At 40.9% G+C, this 22,809-nt stretch overlaps 1 protein-coding gene across 1 annotated transcript in view; it reads right to left on the bottom strand.

Moving 5' to 3' along the window:
* ACBD6 (acyl-CoA binding domain containing 6) overlaps window positions 1-22,809 on the bottom strand; it is a 110,348-nt gene that overhangs the window by 73,412 nt on the left and 14,127 nt on the right. Inside the window, exon 3 of the mRNA XM_089671482.1 lies at window positions 11,481-11,577. Coding sequence (XP_089527608.1) covers window positions 11,481-11,577 — 97 coding nt within the window. The remainder of the gene's footprint in view (window positions 1-11,480; window positions 11,578-22,809) is intronic.

Here is a 22,809-nt window from a genome sequence, read left to right as displayed (position 1 = left end):
ACCAAACCTATAGTGGCAATTTCTTAAAATTTGACTGCAATAGTGGAGACATATTTGAAGGGTAATTAACCACTTTTTGACTGCGCTATAGCCGAATGAGGGCTACAGCACAGTCATCCAGTTCTGGGAGGGCATCATTTGACATCTTCCCAGAACATGGCCCCAGCATTCTCTGATCGCTGTGTCCTTTGGATAATGTGGCTCACATGACATGGTAAAAGGTCAATCATAGTGGCCTTTTACCACGTGATCAGCTGTGTCCACAATCACAGCTGATCACCATGTAAATACACCTGTCGGTTATTGGCAGTACTTTTCTAACACTGTCACAATGTGCAGAAAGTACTGCCAATAACTGGCAACTATCAAAGAAGACATCTACAATTATAATCAGGGCACAGATTATCAGTGCAGCCCCAAAAACGCCCATCAGTGCTGCCAAATTTGTGTTGCATATCACTGCCGACTATCAGTGCCCATCAGTGCCTCCTATCAGTATCAGACAGTGCAGTCTCATCAGTGTAGCCATATCAACAAACATCAGTGAAGAAAAAAAATTACCTTTTTGCAAACTTTTATAAAAACAAAGAAAACCTTTTTTTCATTTATAGTGCAAAAAATAAAAACCCAGCAGTGATTAAATACAATGAAAGCAAAGCTCTATTTGTGTGAAAAAAAAAAAAAAAAAAGAAAAAAGTGCGACAGCACTGAAAGCTGAAAATTGGTCAGGGCAGGAATAGGGTACAAAAACAGCTATTTATATCTATTCACTATGCAAGATTAATGAATGGGCAGGATATACGATCCTACATAGTGAGAACTCAGCATCCCTTTGCCAACAGTCTGGCATGGAGACTAATAATTGACGAGGCAGACCAACAGATCAGTAAATGTGTAAAATAATCTACAGCTGAATCTTCCTGTAACTAAACATTTAGATGTTTTATGATCTGAAGCAACGTAAGGCCAGCACAGTCCTAAATGGCCACTGAGCCATATCCTTTATCACTCCTCCCTCCTCCCTCTTCAATATGATTTGTATTCCAACCATACTGACACCAAACCCATAATTCAATTAGTTGGAGAGGAGAGGATCCCCCAGGAGTAGCATTCTCCTGGCCCAAATCCCTGCATTTCTTTGTCAGATGACAGCGTGTGCTGGTGGTGGAGGGGGGGGGAACAAAGAAGACGAACAGTGACAGGGCTGGTATACAGGAATCAGACAGCCCACTTACCCTCTTCGGTTTTAACTTGTCCCATAGGGGATCTGGGAAATGATGTGCACACAGCAGAGATGGGCAGTTAACAAAACACAGAGAGACAAATAACTCCCACTGCAACCATAACACATTAATTTACAAACTGCTCCCTTGGGAAGCCCACGTGAAGTATCTGAGCTGGAAGAGGAGGGGGCAGAGCACAAGCAGATGGCTTCATGTCTTGTGGGATCATTTTCCAGATTAAAGAGCAGTGTCATCAGAGCGGTGCCTAGAGAGATTACGAGCCATGTCACCTTTCCCGACTTTCTGAAAGTTACAGAAAAGTTTATATTAATGCAGCAAGGACCAGTCTGACTCAGAAGAGTGAGTCAGTGGCACAATAGTGCAGAGATTCCCTATGACCTCAGTATAGGAGGCCATTAATCGTGGAGAGCAGCAGTTGGCGGTTTTTATGGTCAGTCACTCAAACAGATAGCTGTTATTCAAAAATGTCAACCTGAAATGTCCCTATGGATTCACAATTTGATGGTGGTAGACGTTCCCAAGACACAGTTCTCCTCTCACACAAGATAAGTAAAAAATATAAAAATGCCCAAATTAAAAGCAAGTGTTCATTATCACCCTCTGAAAATGATCTTCCATCAACAAATATTTCTGTTTGGGTATAAACAATCTGGGACCAGAGCATACAGTACGGCATTGTTAGATTCTTATGACAGATATACAATGTATAGATTTTTAACCACTTCAATACAGGGCACTTTCCCCACCTTCCTGCCCAGGCGAACATTCAGCTTTCAGAGCCGTCACAATTTGAATGACATTTTGTTTCAATTATTTATTTTTCATTTATGTGTACTTGTTTGCGCTGCAGCATTTCCTGTATCAGACTATTTTTGCTCTGCCACTGTATGATTTTGTACTATATGAAAAGGTGAGCGTGGTAAAAAAAAAAAAAAAAAAAAAAAACACCGTTTATAACTTTTGTAAATAAAGTTTTTTTTTTTTTTTTTTTAAATAAAGTGAGCGGCTGATAGCAGCTTCTAATAACCCACATGGCTGTCAAACTGGGAGCCGCAGCTGTGTCCACAGGCCACTGCATCCCAAATGACATGTATAGAACTGCCTGCATTTAACACCTGTACATCTTCTTGCAGGGAAACACAGCCCTCACATGGGTATACACTGTAGTACGCCAGTGTGAACAAGGCCTAAAAGGAAGAGTTAATTAGCTTGCAGTAAATGACATAAGAAAGTATTTAGGAACATTTAGAAAAAAAAATGTTTGCAATTCAAAACTAAGGAAATGTGACTATACAAATGACACAATAAAAAAAATGCAGCAGTAGTCACCTTGAAAACTACACAAAAACTCAGCGCAAAATGCTAAATACAACACTCAAAGAACTTCCCTTCTAAAAGTCAGGCTTGGCCCCGCCTTTTCCCAACTCCTTAATGATCAGTAAAATTGCTCATTAAAATAAGGACCACCAGGTCTGCCCTGCAGAAGAGGGGGGACAGTCTTTCACAAGAAAACCAGTCATTAGCAAATTACTTCAGCTGATTGTTTTGAAGCCTTTACTTGCATGATATACGTCCATATAGCATGATCATTATGAATAGCCCATGTTGGTGAGAGGTTTGCTTGAAATATAATCCACGAGCCAAACGAACATTTTGTGAACCAGGCAACATAGCCCTACAATGAAACCACTTGGAATGACGCTCGCTCAAAAAAGTTAGGGGCCAGCTATAATTATGATATCATTTTATTTTTTTTTTATATAATCATTTAGCAGCCCTGGCTGCCCGAGTGACTGCTACAGGTGTCTAGCTATAATAGTGATATCCAACTTACTTGATAAAGGTGGCCCCAAGTGAGGCCCATGACAATACTAAGGGGCTGCACGTAATATTCATTGAGTGTAACGCTACAGAAAGCTGTAGACATGCAACAAGAGATGGTCAGAGACTACAGGAGACTATCAAAGACTGCTACAGAGGTCGTTGGGGACGGATAGCACGCTTCAGAAAACACTCAAGACTGGAGACATGTTATACAAGACCGCCAGTGATCACTGCTGTTACAGCCTCTTTCTGCTTTCTACAGCCCCCTTTAAAAATATTTGTGCCACATTTGAGGTTTCATTTACCAAGATCCATTACAAAAGATCACAGCCAAGTAGAAAAAAAAAAAAAGTAAGTGTGAAAAATAAACCACACCACTTCTGGAAGTCAGTCTACAGAATACTTTCCTTGACCCAAGTAAGCACCAATGTAAAAAATAAGTTTGTTTTAGGAGCCCTGAGGATTGCACAAGTGCAAAGGTATGCACAAGCTGTAGTATATACTGTATGATTGGGATAAAGTTTTAAGGTAAGTGTCCAATCTGCAAAGCTTCAGACCACATAATACTGCAAGAATAGGGAAAATAAATAAATAAAAAAAACAAAAAAAACAAAAAAAAAAACATTTCAGAATCCAGAAGATACAATCTAGGCAATTTTGAGGATCCAGGGTTATATCTTCCTACTGACACAAATACAAAATACTGAAAGTGCAACTCCAGGCAAATAGTTAAAAAAAAACCTATATAAATTTACTGCCAAAGGAATGTTGTAACTCCAGACAAATTGCATAATAATTAAAATACCTAGATTTTTACGAAGAATTTTGCAACTCCAGGCTAATAGTAAATTTATAAGTATTTTAGTTATTACGCTGACAAAGGAATTTTAATTCTGTTTAGCTATGGTTGTAATTCCCACTAGGCTTCACATTCAGGAGTCTGTGGGCAGTACAATAATAGTACAAAGTGGTTAGCACTTAGTCTAGCAGCACTAGGGTCATCAGTTCGAATCCCAACCGCCTCCTGCACTGAGTTTGCATGTTCTTCCTGTGCGGGTTTCCTCTGGGTACTCCAGTTTCCTCCCACACTCCAAAGACATACTGGTAGGTTAATTGGCTCCTGTATAAATTGGCCCTAGTATGTATGAATGCAAGTTAGGGACCTTAGATTGTAAGGTCTTGAGGGCAGGTACTGATGTTAGTGTATTATACATATGTAAAACGCTGCGTAAATTGACGGCGCTATACAATTACCTGAAATAAAATTTCACTATTTCCAGGTCTAGCTTTACTACTATTATTACACTATTTTGACAGAGGCAGTGAAGTTAGTATCTTAAAGAGAAATTAACAGACTGACAGCAAAGGAGGCAATATCCTGCATTGCTGAGGCAGGAAATAAGCGCATCATTTGTATGGCAGATGTGTAGATCACAAGATTGGCTGCATAAAATTACAAGTAAAACAGTAAACATGTATCAATTAAAATGGTTTAGCTGTTTGCCTGCAATTGTGCTGTTATACTTCCAACTGCACTGCTAAAAAAATAAATATTCTGAGCGTTCCAAGACCATTTGAATGACCACTACCACAGACAACACCGTACCGTTTGAAACCTGCATGTTAGGCTTATTTAATCAAAAAGGAAAAAAAATTGTGCAAAGTTTAGGCACCATTAATTCTGCATAACTATTACACAAAAAACAGTCAATGAGAAAAGCCTATTGAAAGATGGATGTATAAATCACTGTACAATACACTACTGCCACCTACATGTGAGACTTGAAAGTGCATTAAACACTGTGCATCCCAACATTTCATATTCCTGAAATGTGCCTCCTGTACCATGTACTCGTGCTAGAAGTATCCAGGGCTCTTTGTATTGCTTCCTTTGTATGAAATACCTGGTGATACCCAAAAGGTTAAAGGCACTGGTGGGACCCATTCATATGCTCACAAGAATGACCTGGACAACATTACATGGAGACTTTCTGGATCTACCAAAAAGTCATTGGATTAATGCCGGTGTAGGAGAGTGTCCATGCTGGTGGATCCAGAGAGCTGCCACGTTACCCAGCGGTGGCCTTGACCGCCAGGGGTAAGAAACATGGCATTTGTTTTTGAATGGGCCAATTATTACCGTATACCCTCATCCATGAGGAAGACATTGTAAGAAATACTTAAGGTGTACCCTAATTTAAAGGAAATACATGCAGAAATACCAAAGTTGTTCATGCATAATCCTTTCCGGGTTGCCTCTGGGTATACAGTACTGTATTGCTGTACCAAGACACATGAAATGTATAGAAAACATGTCAACCATTATGTGATTTTAATATATTTATGTCATTAAATAAAAATGACAGATATTATGATATAGCACCTTGTGTACAATAGCCGCTGATAAAGTCCCCTATTGAAATGTTAGCAATTTAGTGATTCAACCGATCGAAGTAAAAGGGATTAACGTGACAGCCCACCAGTTAGCATTTTCAGGAGTGGTCAGCAATAGCAGTCTCTAGGTTTCTCCTATGATAAATTAACTCTGAATACCCCAAAGAAATATGGTAAATACTCAGATTCATGTTAAAACTACACAAAATTGGCTTTTGTAGCATGAAACCAGATTTCCTGGTCCCACAGCAGCACTCAGTGGATAATAGTGGTATTACAGATCAAAGGGCAAATACTGCAGAAGATTTAAGTGTTGGCGTAATGGGAAAGCTTCCTAGAAGATGGCAAAAGGTTAATACAGCAAGGGAATTCAAAACTGCTTTGGCCAGACATGAAGCTTTCTTGAAAATAACAAAAAGCCAATGACCAGAAGTGCCTGCAATCTGGCAGCACTTCCTTTTCTGTGTTAATATCCACCAATGTGACAAAAAATACTTGAGGTAACATGCAGAGTTAACAAACCTGCAGGATCTCCTGAGCATGCTCTTGTGCTGGGCTGTCCAAATGACAGGCCCTCTTTGGCCTGTAAGGCAAGGCTGGGCTGCCATGTCCAGGACCAAGTTGTTAAACTGACCAGCACTGTGGATTTCACAGAGAGAATTGATCTCCTGTGTAATTGGCAGAGGTCCTTGGTCAGTGACCGCTACCTGGTCTGCACAAGGATGAACATAACAGAAAGAACAGCTATCACAGAGTTCCAATGTTTACACTATGGAAGCCACTCCCCTGTAAAAATATAAAAGGACCAACTCGAGTTGTCTGTTGGAGGGCCCATTCACACCTATCGGTCGGTTACTGTTCAATTGACTCAACTTCCAATGCCAACAGGTTTCTGATATACAGTTGTGTTCAAAATAATAGCAGTGTGTTGAAAAAAGTGAATAAAGCTCAAAATCCTTCTAATAGCTTTTATTTCCATACACACAAATGCGTTGGGAACACTACACATTCAATTTTTTTTTTTTTTTTTTAGAGGAACACAAATTTGATATAGTTCATGTTTTGATTTGGAATAGAAGAAAAGTGAATATTAGACTGTTCAAAAAAATAGCAGTGTTTGTATTCTTCTTTACAAACTCAAACATTCACTATATAAACTGAAAAATGTTTGAAGATTTTGCTTTCCTTTGAATCACTTAATGAATATTTAGTTGTATAAGCACTGTTTCTGAGAACTGCTGTACATCTGTGTTGCATGGAGTCAACCAACTTCTGGCACCTGTGAACAGGTATTCCAGCCCAGGATGATTGGACTACATTCCACAGTTCTTCTCTATTTCTTGGTTTTGCCTCAGAAACTGCATTTTTGATGTCACCCCACAAGTTTTCTATTGGATTAAGATCTGGGGATTGGGCTGGCCACTCCATAACGTCAATCTTGTTGGTCTGGAACCAAGATGTTGCACGTTTACTGGTGTGTTTGGGGTCGTTGTCTTGTTGGAACACCCATTTCAAGGGCATTTCCTCTTCAGCATAACCTCTTCAAGTATTCTGATGTATTCAAACTGATCCATGATCCCTGGTATGTGATAAATAGGCCCAACACCGTAGTATGAGAAACATCCCCATATCATGATGCTTGCGCAACCATGCTTCACTGTCTTCACAGTGTACTGTGGCTTGAATTCAGTGTTTGGGGGTCGTCTGACAAACTGTCTCCGGCCACTAGACCCAAAAAGAACAATCTTACTTTCATCAGTCCACAAAATGTTGCACCATTTCTCTTTAGGCCAGTCAGTGTGCTCTTTGGCAAATTGTAACCTCTTCAGCACGTGTCTTTTTTTCAACAGTGGGACTTTGCGGGGGCTTCTTGCAGATAGCTTGGCTTCACATAGGCGTCTTCTAATTGTAAGAGTACTCACAGGTAACTTTAGACCTTCTTCGATCTTCCTGGAGCCGATTGTTGGCTGAGTCCTTGCCATTTTGGCTATTCTTCTATCCATTTGAATGGTAGTTTTTCGCTTTCTTCAAAGTCTCAGGTTTTGGTTGCTATTTTAAAGCATTTGCAATCATTTTAGCTGAGCAGCCTATCATTTTCTGCACATCTTTATAAGTTTTCTCCTCTCCAATCGACTTTTTAATCAAGGTACGCTGTTCTTCCGACCAATGTCTGGAACTACCCATTTTTCTCAGAATTTCAGAGAGAAATGCACTGTAACCAGCATGTACAACATTTGCTGCCTTCCTTAAATAAGGGCAATAATTGCCACCTGTTTTTCTAAGAATGAATGACCTCACTAATAGAACTCCACACTGCTATTATTTTGAACATGCCCCTTTCAATTAGTGATTCAATTACACAGAATCAGCAGCATGCATGTCATGACTGTTGGGTCTGTTGGATTTCTATTACTCTAATACATGTGCTAGTAAATTATTTGCCATGTAGAAATATCATTTCTACCAAAAACAGTGATTGATCAGGTTAGTGATGTCTGACTGCTATTATTTTGAACACAACTGTAGTTAAGGTGCCCCTGATAATGAATGGCATTGCAAGGTGATAGAGTGAGTATGGTGGATTCCCATTTATTATGGTAAAATGTGCATTTAGTGCAACTCAATGGTCCTAACAACTCAGTCCTGCTCTATCTAATCCATTTATAAAGTATTACGTGTAAGAAATGTTTGCAAGCTTTTGTGGCCCTTGGTATCCTAATCTGGGGATTTGAAGTCTCCTTATCCCGGTGCTGTTACAAGGCTTATTGGGAGAGGTACTAATTTAAAAATGTGGCCCCCACTTCCTCTTGGTTCACACCTATGCCTTTGCTAATTCATTCTGCAGCAGCATACTACAGTCCATTTAACATGGTTTCTTATTGATCTAGTTCACATCTGTGCGTTTTGAGCCAGTGCATTTTTTTGGAAAGGGTCAGGGAATTTTTTCCCCCGCAGCAGATTGCATTTTGTAAGTAATAGACTTCAATGGAGCCGCACAAAAACCGAAGCATTGCGGGTTTTATGCATTTTGCCTTTATTGGCTTATAGGAAAGTATGACAGTTTAGTAATGTAGTGCAACTTTGATGTGACTTTACACTCTCTGGCACTCATGTAGCAAAGACATGCAAAAACCTTTATATGTCCAAACTCACATTCGTTTTGGCGAATAGGAAAGTGTGACAGTTCTGTTTATGTAGTGTGACTTTAATGCTACTTTACACTCTCTGGAACTCGAGTTGCATCAAAGTAGTGCAGGAACCTTTATGTGTCCCAAGTCGCATGTTAGGGTTAAGGGCAAGATATTGTAAAATGTCTAGTGTCACATGGGCTAAGAGAAGCTACAGAGCTATGCATGAATTAATGAGATCCTGAAAAAATTCAATAATGTGTGGGAACTTCCTGCTATCTTCCTGACGAAAAAAAACATGGAAAGAAAGAAGAGCCTGCAAGGAAGAGTCATTGGGTATTTTAGTTTTGTCATTTGGAAATTGTTTTGAAAAAGGTGCCTTTACTTTTTTGGGAGTAAAAGGCAGGATAGGAACATCCTAGGTGAAGGTTGCTATAAGGGTATGCTCACAACAGCCACTGCATTACAACACAGTGGCTAATGTGCAGTGCAGTCTGGCAGGATCAGAGTAGTGCTGATAACTGATCTTGGCGCATCACACTGTATACTATTTTTTTTTTTAAACAAATGTTACTGAAGTGTCAAAGACATTTCAAAAAGTTAAACTGGCCACCATACAGTGTGAGGCAGTGGATTGCAACACACTGCGCTGCACACAGTACTTTTTTTTCCACCGTACACCACCGCAATGCAGTGTTTTTTTTCTGCATTTTGGGTAGTATAACGGGAAGGTTATAACCCTTTTTGGCCATCTGTATACCACTGGGAAAACTGGGATTTTCTTTTACTTTCACTTTTGAGTATAATGCTAAACATGACAAAAAGAGGGTGAATCTCCCTAATGGGGGGCATGGATAGCAATAAAAAACCTCCAATCTATCCTATTCTCAAAAAAAAAAAAAAAAAAAAAAAGTGGTTTTCCTTTAGTTACAATTTACACTGGTTGTAACACTCAAACTTTTTTTTAACTTAATGCATTCCTTGCATGAAGGTAAAGAATGTTTTACCACTTGCTGCACCCTCGCCCAAATATTTGCCTGACTCCAACATCAATTCTCTGGTGTCCCTGGCTGCAGTTTTTCTCTTCCCTTCGCTCCCCTCTCTCACAGGCTTTGCTGATAGCAGTGAGAGCCATTGGCTCCTGCTGCGGTCAGTCAAATCCTGTGAGCAAAGAATGATTGGTGGACCAAGCTGCTTTGTGTGTGCCCATGTGTGCATACAGCCAAGCTGTCGAATACACAGAGCAGGTGAGTAGAACAGGTCTATTTTAATCTTTTGCCTTTAGAAATGGTCTATATTGATTAACACATTAATTGATTTTTTTCTAATTGCGATCAGTATAAGTATCCGAATTTAAGCTAGTGAACAAACCGTGTGCAGCAGAGCTCAGATTGAGAGCGGCATAAATTGCACAAGGAACCAATAAGTTGTGCTGCAGTGCTTATGGGTCAAAGGATATGCTGGTATGAGGGGAGACCATAGTAACTTTTTCTTTTCTGTGTTACCTAAAGAAGTGATAACCCCCACAGCATTTTTAGCAAAAGCACAACAAAATACATATTCCCCAGTGAGTGACTTGTTTAATTTCTTACCCCAGCACTTGCAGTTTGCAACTTTCAATGAGGAAAGAACAAACAGAGGGCGCACAGGCCTAGTGCATTACCATAAAAAATGTTTAATAAGAAATAAAGTAGGTGTTGTACTCACAAACGACAATAAAGTCAAGGCACGTCATAAAACAGCTGGGTCAACACCGCGCTGAGTAACAGTCCGCAATAGGGAGTGTAGACATCCAATAGGCTGACGCGTTTCGAGGACTTGCCTCTTTCTCAGAGCCCAGAGTCTGTCTGTGCACACAAACTTTTAGCAGCGTTTAGTAGCTGGGGCTTTTAGAGGCAGGAAAAGAAAACCACTGCCAGTGCGTCCAGGAGTAGCAGAGCTTTGGCAGAAAAAAAAAAAAAAACAGCACTTGTAGATGTATCTAGGCGTATTTAGCGCTAGAGTGTTAATTTTATTGAATCGATGAATTTCAGATAATTATTTCTTCTGGCCATTAAAAATAATTAACACCCAAGAGCTTGACGCCTGTAAATGCATGTAAAAAGCGTTACACTGTTTTTAGAAACGCCAGTTTGTTTTCTGCCACGTCGTTACTGACAGAAGGAAAGCCTTTTGGGGAGCTTGCAAAGCATCCTGTGTGTATGAGGTCCTAATATCACTAACGTCAGGAGAGAAACAGTAAGACTTCTGCCCCGCCAGACAAGACAGAGCTGTGTAAATCTCAACCGGATGGGGGAAAACAAATCCTCTCTTAGGTTAAGCAGTTCCCATATTTCAACTATGCATATGGCTACTGCCTGGCAGTCAGCTTTAAAGTGAATCTGTGTTTTAAAAGGTTCTAAGCTTCCAATATGCATGCTATAGGTAGCCAAAAGGAGCCTGCATGTATTATCACACACGTGCACATCAGAGGTCTGCTGCATTTAGGATGGCTACAAAGTTGATGTCTCACCCAAGGCAATGGGATGTTTGCCCATGCTCAGTAGAACTGCTGCGGTGCCTGGCTCTATTTCAGGTTTTTACAAAAGTTGCTGATATGTTGAAGAGGCATGCAACACGCACTTACTGTGCTCTAAGCTGCTCTGTTGTTCTGTACTCTGGGTGGGCCAAAAGCTGTCATAAGTAATGCTTACTGCAAACACAGCAATAGATGGCAACCCTGCTAGAGAAACAGAAGCTTACAAGAAATCAATGACATCCCAATAAATCTGTATAAGACTGGAAGAGCATGGAATGAGAGTTCAGAAAAGAAAAGAGGTAACCAATACTAAGTCATAAGTTACTTTACCATAAATATAGAATACAGGAGGTTATTCTTTGATATCTTTACCTTTGGGGTCCAGTCTGGATCAAGCTTTTTTATAGTCTCTATATAATCATGCATTGCTTGCTGCCGACTGTAATCGCCCAGTGACTTCCATGCATCCCTGCAGGAGAAAAAAAAAAATAAAAATACAGAAAATCACATATGAAACATGTAAGCAAAAATACAGCATACTGCTATCAGAGCCAAAAAGGTAGCAGATATTACAAAAAGGGTTATTTTTTTTGTCACCGTTTGTGTTTTTCCTGACCCATTTTAGATGAAGTCACTGAAATTCATCAATTAGTATTAGCTTCCACTCCAGATTTCAAATGGACAGAAATTCAACAAAGGGCTGAATCAGAGTCAAGGAAGTACTCATGTACACTGTTGCTCCTAAAAAACACGAGTTTAGGAGCTTTTGACTTTTTTGCCAAAGCCCATGAACGCAACTCAAAAGCCTACGTGTCCATGTACACATAGCTTTTACCAGAGTTTAGGGGCCGTTAAACGCTCCTCTTCTGAGCGCAGAATAATAGAGTTCAGGAGAGGAACACTTTGGCCACAAATTGCTGAACGAGACAAAAACACGTGTACATGTGGCTAAATGCTAGCCACATTTAGTGCTTGGGCGTTTATCCATGTCAATGGAAAGTACTCTGGCCAATCAAATGAATTAACGTCCAAGTGGTAAACGCAGTACCGCGTTTACACAAGTTTAGCGTTTTCCTGCTGACAGGAGAGTTTAACGGCTAGGTGAGTTCATGTGTACATGAGGCCTAAAGCTTCCGTTATTGACGTTTGTCCTGGCGTGTTCCAAACACTCACTGCAATGCACTTTGTGTTGATCTAGGTTTTAAAATGTTTTTAAACTGACTGGTAGCAGTTTACTCTAGGTATACAATTTTTAATACAAAAATTAAATCCATGAGAATTGATTTTCAGAGCAGCAGGGGTGATCTAAAAAAAATCTAGCACAGTAGAAGCTACTTGTTTGTCTAAAACCTTAGACTGGGCCCTTTGAGAAGAGATGAGCACTGCAAAGAATCTCAGTTGTGTGTGTAAATTGCAACTTCATCTACTGAACTTTGTAAACATTTTTTTTTCCTTTTTACTACATACTATTAAGTAGTCTCTCAAAACGTGAAAAGACTGAAGGTCCACTGGCTGCAGAATATTTGATGTAAGAGCCAACTCACATTTTAGAAAAGAATATATCTTTGCTTCTTTCTAGGACAGTGGTTCTCAACCTTCCTAATGCTGTGACCCTTTAATACAGTTCCTCATGTTGTGGTGACCCCCAACCATAAAATTATTTACCCAGTAATTATAATTCATGAGTGTCGTTTTACCTCCAATATTGCTGCTTTAAACACAGTAGCCGCTTTTAACAGAGTAGCTGCTTTCAACACAGCAGCTGCTTTCTACACAGTAGCTGCTCTTTACACATTGGAAATATGTGTTTTCTGATGGTCTTAGGGGACCCCTGTGAAAGGGTCGTTCGACCCCCAAAGGGGTCACGACCCACAGGTTGAGAACCACTGTTCTAGGAGAACAGATCTAGGTAGCCTGGCAGCCCTCTGACAAAGAAACAAAAAGCAGGCGCTTCTAAAGCAGTTAGAAATGACCTAAAAGCAGAGTTCCATTCATTTCTCAGAATTGCCCACATTTAGAATTAAGGTTGGGATATTGGTATGTAGAAATTTCTGAAAAAAAGTATCTTTTTTAGTATTGTCCCATGACCTCTAGCTGCAGCCGCCTAGGCGGTTACATAGTCAGCCTGGCCCACTGACGCCTGGGATATCCATGTCATTGATCCCTTGATCCTTCGAGCATCTAATGCAGGTACACAAAGTGCGCCTCGCAGTGTCATTACTGCGCAGATGCGAGATCCAGAAGTGTATGTTGGGTAGCCAACTGCACGAAATCCAGGAAATGAAGCCAGGCTGGCTTCAGCTGCCCAGATCCTGCATGCCGCAACCAGAATTGAAGGGGACAAAAGAAAAATAAATCAGTTTGTAAGTAGTTACAAATGTGTACATGGGCAACATCATCAATTACGCACATGACGAATTACAACAATGTTTGAAATGCGATGTGGGCTTGGAGACTGGAACTACGCTTTAAAGTTCTAAATTCTCAAGGTTTTTTACTTTCAGATTTCCCCAATGGCATCAGTAGAATGCATGTGGTGTGACGGAGCAGGAATTGGACTAATCTGAACAAGGGTAAGTTATCAGTTATTTTACCACCTGATCATTGATCTTTGAAAGCTTAATAATCATTTCTTACTATTATTTAAGTATTTTTCCTTTGTGTGATTGATAGTGTGAAGTTGACTTTTTTTAACATATAAAATCAGCACTCTCAATTTCTTTGAAAACATTTTTCGGCACACTATGCTCAAAAGGTTGCCCATACCTGGTCTAGGTTATGGCTTAACCTTTGGGTATCTCTAACAACATTGTCTAGCATTGTTACAAATGGTGGCTTTTTGTTGCCTCTCTATTGACACTGATCACTTATCCCAGATTTTGATACAATTTTAGCAGGTTTCCAGCTCAGATACCAGCTGTCAACTAATTTATTAGGCTCATTATCAGTTGCTTTTTCAATAGCTTGGACTGGGAACAAGCGTCACAGGCAGTTTTTTCCCCCTTTCTGGAGAGAGATACTAAGCATTAGTAAAATTCTCGTATGATCCAGTATAACTTCCAACTTGCATAGCAACATACCAACATGTAATCAAAAGTAAATGATGTCATGTACGTATGAAAATCATTTGTTATCTTATGAGAAAAAAAATTTTTAGTGATTGTCCCTTTGGATAATTTCACATGAAATGTCGTGTTCGGCTCTCGAAAGCGGAGAACCAATTAAGTGGACGATTGCTCCGAATGTGGTCCCCCCCATCTGATTTTCTCATAGTTTGTACTAGACATAAGTCTCATCTTATACAGAAGATCTGGAGATGTATACACACACAGGTTACACAAATTTATGACAACACCAGGTAAAAGAAGGAAATTACCCAATATGGTGTTGGATACCACTCTTCATGCAAAAATCATTCCAGTACAGGCAGAGATGCCGGAGCCAGAAACCAAGCCCACACCTCGTTCTGCAAAATTGACCATAGTGGCTCTATGATTTTGAGGTCCGGTGACTGCGGCACCCAGAAAAGGTGCAAGACTGACTTTGTCTGCATGCTCATCAAACCATGATTTTTACAACAGCAGCTGAATGAATTGGAACATTGTCTTGGCAAATGTCGCTGTCTTCAGGAAACAAAATCTGCATCACTGGGTGAACACAAGGTCAGCCAAAATTTGTGCATAGCCACTGGCAGTGACTACCATTCAAGGTGATGGGGCCTGCAGAACATCAAGATATGACTTCCTAAACCATAACTGTGGCACAACCATGCTTCACCGTTGGCACAAGACAGTCCTGGTTGTAATCTTGGGACAGTGTTCGCCACACTAACACATCCAATGGTTGGGAACAGTGTTAAGCTCAATTCATCGGACCATTTTACAGTCTTCCATTGATCGACAGTCCACAATTTATGGGTGTTGCACCTCTCTCCCTCTTCTGAGCATTAATGTTGGTCACTAATGGTTTGGCAATCGCAGCTTGCCTATGAATGTTTTGCTTATGGAGTTCCCTCTGCACAGATATTGTGGGCACAGGCTTTGGAAGACTGAGCTTGATGACTGCAGTCACTTTTGCAGCAGTTCTTATTCCGGGTCACAATCCTGTGCAATGTCCTTTTGTCTTTCGGACAGTTGACAAAGTTGACTGCACTTATGCTTATCAGACGATGTTTACCAGGGAACTATATATGCTGTCAGAACCTTTGCCACACCTGCAACTTTTGTAGCGTTTCCAGATTTTTGTCTAACCACACAAACACACACCTCAAAAAAATTAAAGGAAAAGCATACATGCACAAAATCTCACAGAAGTGAGTACACCCCTCACATTTTTGTAAATAAATTATTATATCTTTTCATGTGACAACACTGAAGAAATGACACTTTGCTACAATGTAAAGTAGTGAGTGTACAGCTTGTATAACAGTGTAAATTTGCTGTCCCCTCAATATAACTCACACACCCTTAAGTAAAAATGTCCAAATTTGGCCCAATTAGCCATTTTCCCTTCCCGGTGTCATGTGACTCGTTAGTGTTACAAGGTCTCAGATGTGAATGGGGAGCAGGTGTGTTAAATTTGGTATTATCGCTCTCACTCTTATACTAGTCACTGAAAGATCAACATGGCACCTCATGGCAAAGAACTCTGAAAAAAAAGAAAAAAAAAAAAATTGCTCTACATAAAGATGGCCTAGGCTATAAGAAGATTGTGAAGACCCTGAAACTGACTGCAGCACAGTGGCCAAGACCATACAGCGGTTTAACAGGGACAGGTTCCACTCAGAACAGGCCTCACTATTTACTCTGTTATACAAGCTGTACACTCACTACTTTACATTGTAGCAAAGTGTCATTTATTCAATGTTGTCACATGAAAAGTTAATATATTCTAATTATTTTTACACACACACACACACCCCCCCCCCCCCCCCCACACACCCCCACACACACACACACACACCAAAAGTATTGGGACGCCTGTCTTTACATGCACATGAACTTTAATGGCATCCTTAGTGTGTAGGGTTCAATATTGAGTTGGTCCACCCTTTGCACCTGTAACATCTTCAACTCTTCTGGGAAGGCTGTCCACAAGGTTTAGGAGTTGTCTATGGCAGGGGTCTGCAACTTTTAAGACATAAAGAGCCACTTGGACCCGTTTCCGAAGGGAAAAAAAGACTGGGAGCCGCAAAACCATTGCAACATTTAAAACAAATCCGACACTGCATATATTGTGTCTTACCTTAATGCTATATACAGGATCGTGCAGTTAGCTTCATCCCCCATATAGTAATTCATCCCCCATAGTAATTCATCCCCCATATAGTAATTCATCCCCCATATGGTCTCAATTCACTTACCTTTGCTCCGCGCGTTCCTCTTGCTGTGTTCCGGTCTTCAGGGCGGACTGTGAGGAGAGGAGTTCGTCACGCTGCCCCGCCTACATCCTGGCTGCCCCGCCTACATCCTGACAGCCAATGTTCCACGCTCCGCGGGCCGGATTAAAAGAGTCCCGACTTTTGAGGCGGCCGCCCGAGAGGAGGGAGGGGAGCGGGCGCCCGGCACACAGAAGAGCCGCATGTGGCTTGCGATCCGCGGCTTGCCGACCACTGAAACCCTATTGCCTGTCACCTGGTGGGCAGTGTGCTCCGGAGCCGCAGCAAAGATGAAAAAGAGCCGCATGCGGCTCTGGAGCCGCGGGTTGCCGACACCCGGTCTATGGGAATGTTTGATTATTCTTCCAGAAATGCATTTGTGAGGTCAAGCATTGTTGGACGAGAAGGTCTGGCAGTCTCCACTCTAACTCATCCCAAAGGTGTTCTATCGGGTTGAGGTCAGGACTATGTGCAGGCCAGTCATGTTCCTCCACCCCAAAACACTCTCATCCATGTCTTTATGGACCTTGCTTTGTGCATTGGTGCGCAGTCATGATGGAACAGGAAGGGGCCATCCCCAAACTGTTCCCACAAAGTTGGGAGTATGAAATTGTCCAAAATGTCTTGGTATGCTGACGCCTTAAGAGTTCCCTTCACTGGAACTAAGGGGCCAAGCCCAACCCCTACCCCTGAAAAACAATGCCACATCATAATCCCCCTCCACCAAACTTAACACAACGGAGTCAGGCAAGTACCGTTCTCCTGGCAACCACCAAATCCAGACACGTCCATCTGATTGCCAGACAGAAGCACGACTCCAGAGAACACGTCTCCACTGCTCGAGTCCAGTGGCAGTATGCTATACACCACTGCATCGGACACTTTGGATTGCGCTTGGTGATGTAAGGCTTGGATGCAGCTGCTCAGCCATGGAAACCCATTCCATGAAGCGCTCTACACACGCTTGTGCTAAGATTGTAAGCTCTAATGAGCAGGGCCCTCTGTTTCCTCTTGTACCAAATTGTATTGTAACAGTTATGTCTACCTTCATTTTGTAAAGTGCTGCACAAACTGTTGGCGCTACATAAATCCTGTATAATAATAATAGTAAAGACCACAGAAGTTTGGAGGTCTTTAGCTACTGCCTCTGCAGACAGTTGGTGAATGCTGCGTACTGTACACTTTAGCACGCGCTGACCCCGCTCTGTCATTTTATATGGCCTACCACTTTGTGGCAGAGTTGCTGTTATTACCAGTTGCTTCCACTTTGTTATAATACCACTAACAGGGAATATTTAGTAGCAAGGAAATTTCACAGATGAACTTATTTCAAAAACGTGACAACCTATCACAACTGAATTCACCGAGCTCCTGAGAGCGACCTATTCTTTTACAAAATGTTTGCAGAAGCAGTCTGCATGCTTGGGTGATTGATTTTATACACCTGTGGTCATGGGAGGCGATTGGAACACCTGAATCTAATGATTTGGAGGAGTGTCCCAATACTTTTGGCAACACACACACACAGTAGTGTTCAAAATAATAGCAGTCAGACATCGCTAACCTGATCAATCACGGTTTTTGGTAGAAATTATATTTCTACATGGCAACTAATTTACTAGCAGGTGTAGTAGAGTAATAGAAATCCAACAGACCCAACAGTCATGACATGCATGCTGCTGATTCTGTGTAATTGATTCACTAATTGAAAGGGGCATGTTCAAAATAATAGCAGTGTGGAGTTCTATTAATGAGGTCATTCATTCTTTGAAAAACAGGTGGCAATTATTGCCCTTATTTAAGGAAGGAATGCAGCAAATGTTGTACATGCTGGTTACAGTGCATTTCTCTCTGAAATTCTGAGGAAAATGGGTCGTTCCAGACATTGTTCAGAAGAACAGCGTACCTTGATTAAAAAGTCAATTGGAGAGGGGGAAACGTATAAAGAAGTGCAGAAAATGATAGGCTGCTCAGCTAAAATGATCGCAAATGCTTTAAAATGGCAACCAAAACCTGAAAGATGTGGAAGAAAGCGAAAAACTACCATTCGAATGGATAGAAGAATAGCCAAAACGGCAAGGACTCAGCCAACAATCAGCTCAAGGAAGATCAAAGAAGGTCTAAAGTTACCTGTGAGTACTGTTACAATTAGAAGACGCCTATGTGAAGCCAAGCTATCTGCAAGAAGCCCCCGCAAAGTCCCACTGTTGATAAAAAGATGTGCTGAAGAGGTTACAATTTGCCAAAGAGCACACTGACTGGCCTAAAGAGAAATGGCGCAACATTTTGTGGACTGATGAAAATAAGATTGTTCTTTTTGGGTCTAGTGGCAGGAGACAGTTTGTCAGACGACCCCCAAACACTGAATTCAAGCCACAGTACACTGTGAAGCATGGTTACGCAAGCACCATGATATGGGGATGTTTCTCATACTACGGTGCTGGGCCGATTTATCGCACACCAGGGATCATGGATCAGTTTGAATACATCAGAATACATGAAGAGGTCATGCTGCCTTATGCTGAAGGGAAAATGCCCTTGAAATGGGTGTTCCAACAAGACAACAACCCCAAAACACACCAGTAAACATGCAACATCTTGGTTCCAGACCAACAAGATTGATGTTATGGAGTGGCCAGCCCAATCCCCGGATCTTAATCCAATAGAAAACTTGTGTGGTGACATCAAAAATGCAGTTTCTGAGGCAAAAACCAAGAAATAGAGAAGAACTGTGGAATGTAGTCCAATCATCCTGGGCTGGAATACCTGATCACAGGTGCCAGAAGTTGGTTGACTCCATGCAACACAGATGTACAGCATTTCTCAGAAAGAGCTTATACAACTAAATATTCATTAAGTGATTGAAAAATGTTTGAAGATTTCGCTTTCCTTTTGAGTTTATATAGTGAATGTTTGAGTTTGTAAAGAATACAAAAACACTGCTATTGTTTTTAACAGTCGAATATTCACTTTTCTTAAAATTTCTTTTTAGAGGAACACAAATTTGATATAATTTTTCTTCATGTTTTGATTTGGAATAGAATGTGTAGTGTTGCCAATGCATTTGTATGTATGAAAATAAAAGCTATTAGGATTTTGAGCTTTATATACTTTTTTCAACACTGCTATTATTTTGAACACGTATGTATGTACACACACGATGGAAAAAGGTATTGATCCCCTGCTGATTTTGAATGTTTGCCCACTGACAAAGAAATGACCAGTCTAAAAATTGAATGGTATGTGTATTGTAACAGACAGAAAAGCAACAAGAAAATAAATTCAAAAGAAATGCATGTCTAACAAATTATGCAATGATTTGCATGTTCATGAGGGAAATAAGTATTTGATCCCCCATCATTCAGCAAGATGTCTGGCTACCGGGTGTCTTGCATACAGGTAACAAGCTGATATTAGAGGTAGTCTCTTAAAGGGAGTGCTGCTAATCTCATTGTTACCTGTATAAAAGACACCTGTCCACAGGAGCAAACAATCAGATTCCAAACTCTCCACCATGGCAAAGACCAAAGAGCTGTCCAAGGATGTCAGGGACAAGATTCTAGTCCTACACAAGGCTGGACTGGGCTACCAAAGTATCGCCAAGCAGCTTGGTGAGAAGGTGATAACAGTTGGTGCAATCATTCGCAAATGGAAGAAACACAAAACAACTGTCAGTCTCCCTAGGTCTGGTGCACCATGGAAGATCTCACCTCGTGGAGTGTCAATGATAATGAGAACAGTGAGGAATCATCCCAGAACTACACATGAAGATCTTGTCAATGATCTCCAGGCAGCTGGGACCACAGTCACCAAGAAAACAATTGGTAACACACTACGTCGACAAGGATTGAAATCCTGCAGTGCCTGCAAGGTCCCTCTGCTCAAGAAAGCACATGATCAGGCCAGTCTGAAGTTTGCCACTGAACATCTGAATGATGCAGAAGAGGACTGGTTGAAAGTGTTGTGGTCAGATGAGACCAAAAACCGAGCTATTTGGCATCAACTCAACTCGTCGTGTTTTGAGGAGGAGAAATGCTGCCTATCACCCTAAGAACACCATCCCAACTATCAAACATGGTGGTGGAAACATTCTGCTTTGGGGGCTTTTTCTGCTAAGGGGACAGGACAACTGCAGCGCATCAAAAGGGACGATGGACGGGGGCAATGTACCGTCAAATCTTGGGTGAGAACCTTCTTCCCTCAGCCAGGGTATTGAAAATGGGTCGTGGATGGGTGTTCCAGCATGACAATGACCCAAAACACATGGCCAAGGCAACAAAGGAGTGGCTCAAGAAGCACATTAAGGTCCAGGAGTGGCCTAGCCAGTCTCCAGACCTTAATCCGATTGAAAATCTGGAGGGAGCGGAATGTTGAGTTGCCAAACGTCAGCCACCAAACCTTAATGACTTGGAGAGGATCTGTCGAGAGGTAGGCCAAAATCTGTCCTGAGATGTGTGCAAATCTGGTGGCCAACTACAGGAAACATCTGACCTGATTGGCAACAAGGCATCTGCCACCAAGTACTAAGTCCTGTTTTGTGAAGGGGATCAAATACCGATTTCCCTAATGAACATGCTAATCAGTGCATAATTTGTTAGAGGAGCAACAAAAAAATTCTAAAGAAATTCATGTCTCCCAGTGTTACAGAGAAATGATCAGTCTAAAAATCAAATGGTAGGTGTATTGTAAGTGGGCAAGCACTCAAAATCAGCAGGGGATCAAATACTTATTTCTGAACAGTGTGTGTGTGAGATATATATATATTTATTTATTTTACACATATACACGCATCAGGTTAAAAATCTTAAAAAAAAAAAATTAAAAAAAAAAAAAAAGGGGAAGGAGGAAGGAGTACTAAACACCAACATTTTTCTAGGTAAACACATTTCTAAAAGTATATTGACGTGAAATTTTCACCACATGGTCGGTAACAACCCATGTAATCCATACATTCAAAGAAAGCAAAACAAATAAGTTGAAAAATTATGTAATAAAATGGAATGACACATGGAAAAAGTATTGAACAAGCTGACTGAAATGTATTTAATACTTTGTACAAAATGCTTTGTTAGTAATGACAGCTTCAAGATGCCTCCTGTATGGAGAAACTAGTCACATGCATTGCTCAAGTGTGATCTTGGCCCATTCTTCCTCACAAACTGTCTCCAAATCATGAATGTTCTGTGGGCCTCTTCTATGAACTGTGATCTTTAGTTCTTACCATAAAGTTCCTATTGGATTCAAGTCGGGTGATTGCCTGGGCCATTCTAGCAGCTTTATTTTCTTTGAAACCAATTGAAAGTTTCCTTGGCTTTGTGTTTGGGATCACGGTCTTGCTAAGATGTCCACCCTCGTTTCATCTGCATCATTCAGGTAGATGGCAGCAGATTTTAATCAAGAATGTCTTGGTATATTTTTCCATTCATCCTTCCTTCAATGATATGAAGTTTGCCAGTACTGTATACTGAAAAACAGCCCCACACCATGATGTTCTCACCTCCATGCTTCACTGTTGGGATGGTGTTTTTGGGGTGATGTGAAGTGAAATTTGACCTCCAAACATTGTGTGTATTATGGCATCCAAAGCGTTCAGTTTTGGTCTCATCTGACCAGAATGTATTCTCCCAGTATTTCACAGGCTTGTCTAAATGTTGTGCAGAAAATTTAAAACAAGCCTCAACATGCTTTTTCTTCAGCAATGGAGTCTTGCGTGGTGAGCGTGCATACAGGCCATGGCAGTTGAGTGTATTACTTATTGTTTTCTTTGAAACAATTGTACCTGCTAATTCCAGGTCTTGCTGAAGCTCTCCACAAGTGGTCCTTGGCTCTTGGATAAGTTTCTGATAATTCTTTTCACTCCTCTGTCAGAAATCTTGCGAAGAGCACCTGGTTGTGGCCAGTTTATAGTGAAATGATGTTCTTTCGACTTCTGGATTATGACCCCAACAGGGCTCACTGGAACATTCAGAAGTTTAGAAATGCTTCTGTAACCAACAGCCATCAGTATGTTTTGCAACAATAAAGGTTGTGAAGGTCTTGAGAGCTCTTTGCCTTTACCCATCATGAGATGTTTCCTGTGTGACACCTTTTTACAGGCCATCAGACTGAACCAGCTTATATTAATTTGCACTGACAAGGGGCAGGATTGCTTTCCAATTACTGATAGATTTCAGCTGGTGTCTTGGCTTTCCATGCCTTTTTGCACCTCCGTTTGTTGATGGTGCAAAATGGTGATGTGTTCAATACTTATTTTACACTATATTTGATAGATAAATCACACACACAATAGATATACATCTGCAGTATTAATCAGGTGCCAGATCG

Source organism: Staurois parvus, unplaced genomic scaffold, assembly GCF_062004578.1.
Source record: "Staurois parvus isolate SC_StPar_1 unplaced genomic scaffold, SC_StPar_1.0 ptg000106l, whole genome shotgun sequence".
Classification (NCBI taxonomy): Eukaryota; Metazoa; Chordata; class Amphibia; order Anura; family Ranidae; genus Staurois; species Staurois parvus.
This window is presented reverse-complemented; position numbering and strand designations above follow the sequence as displayed.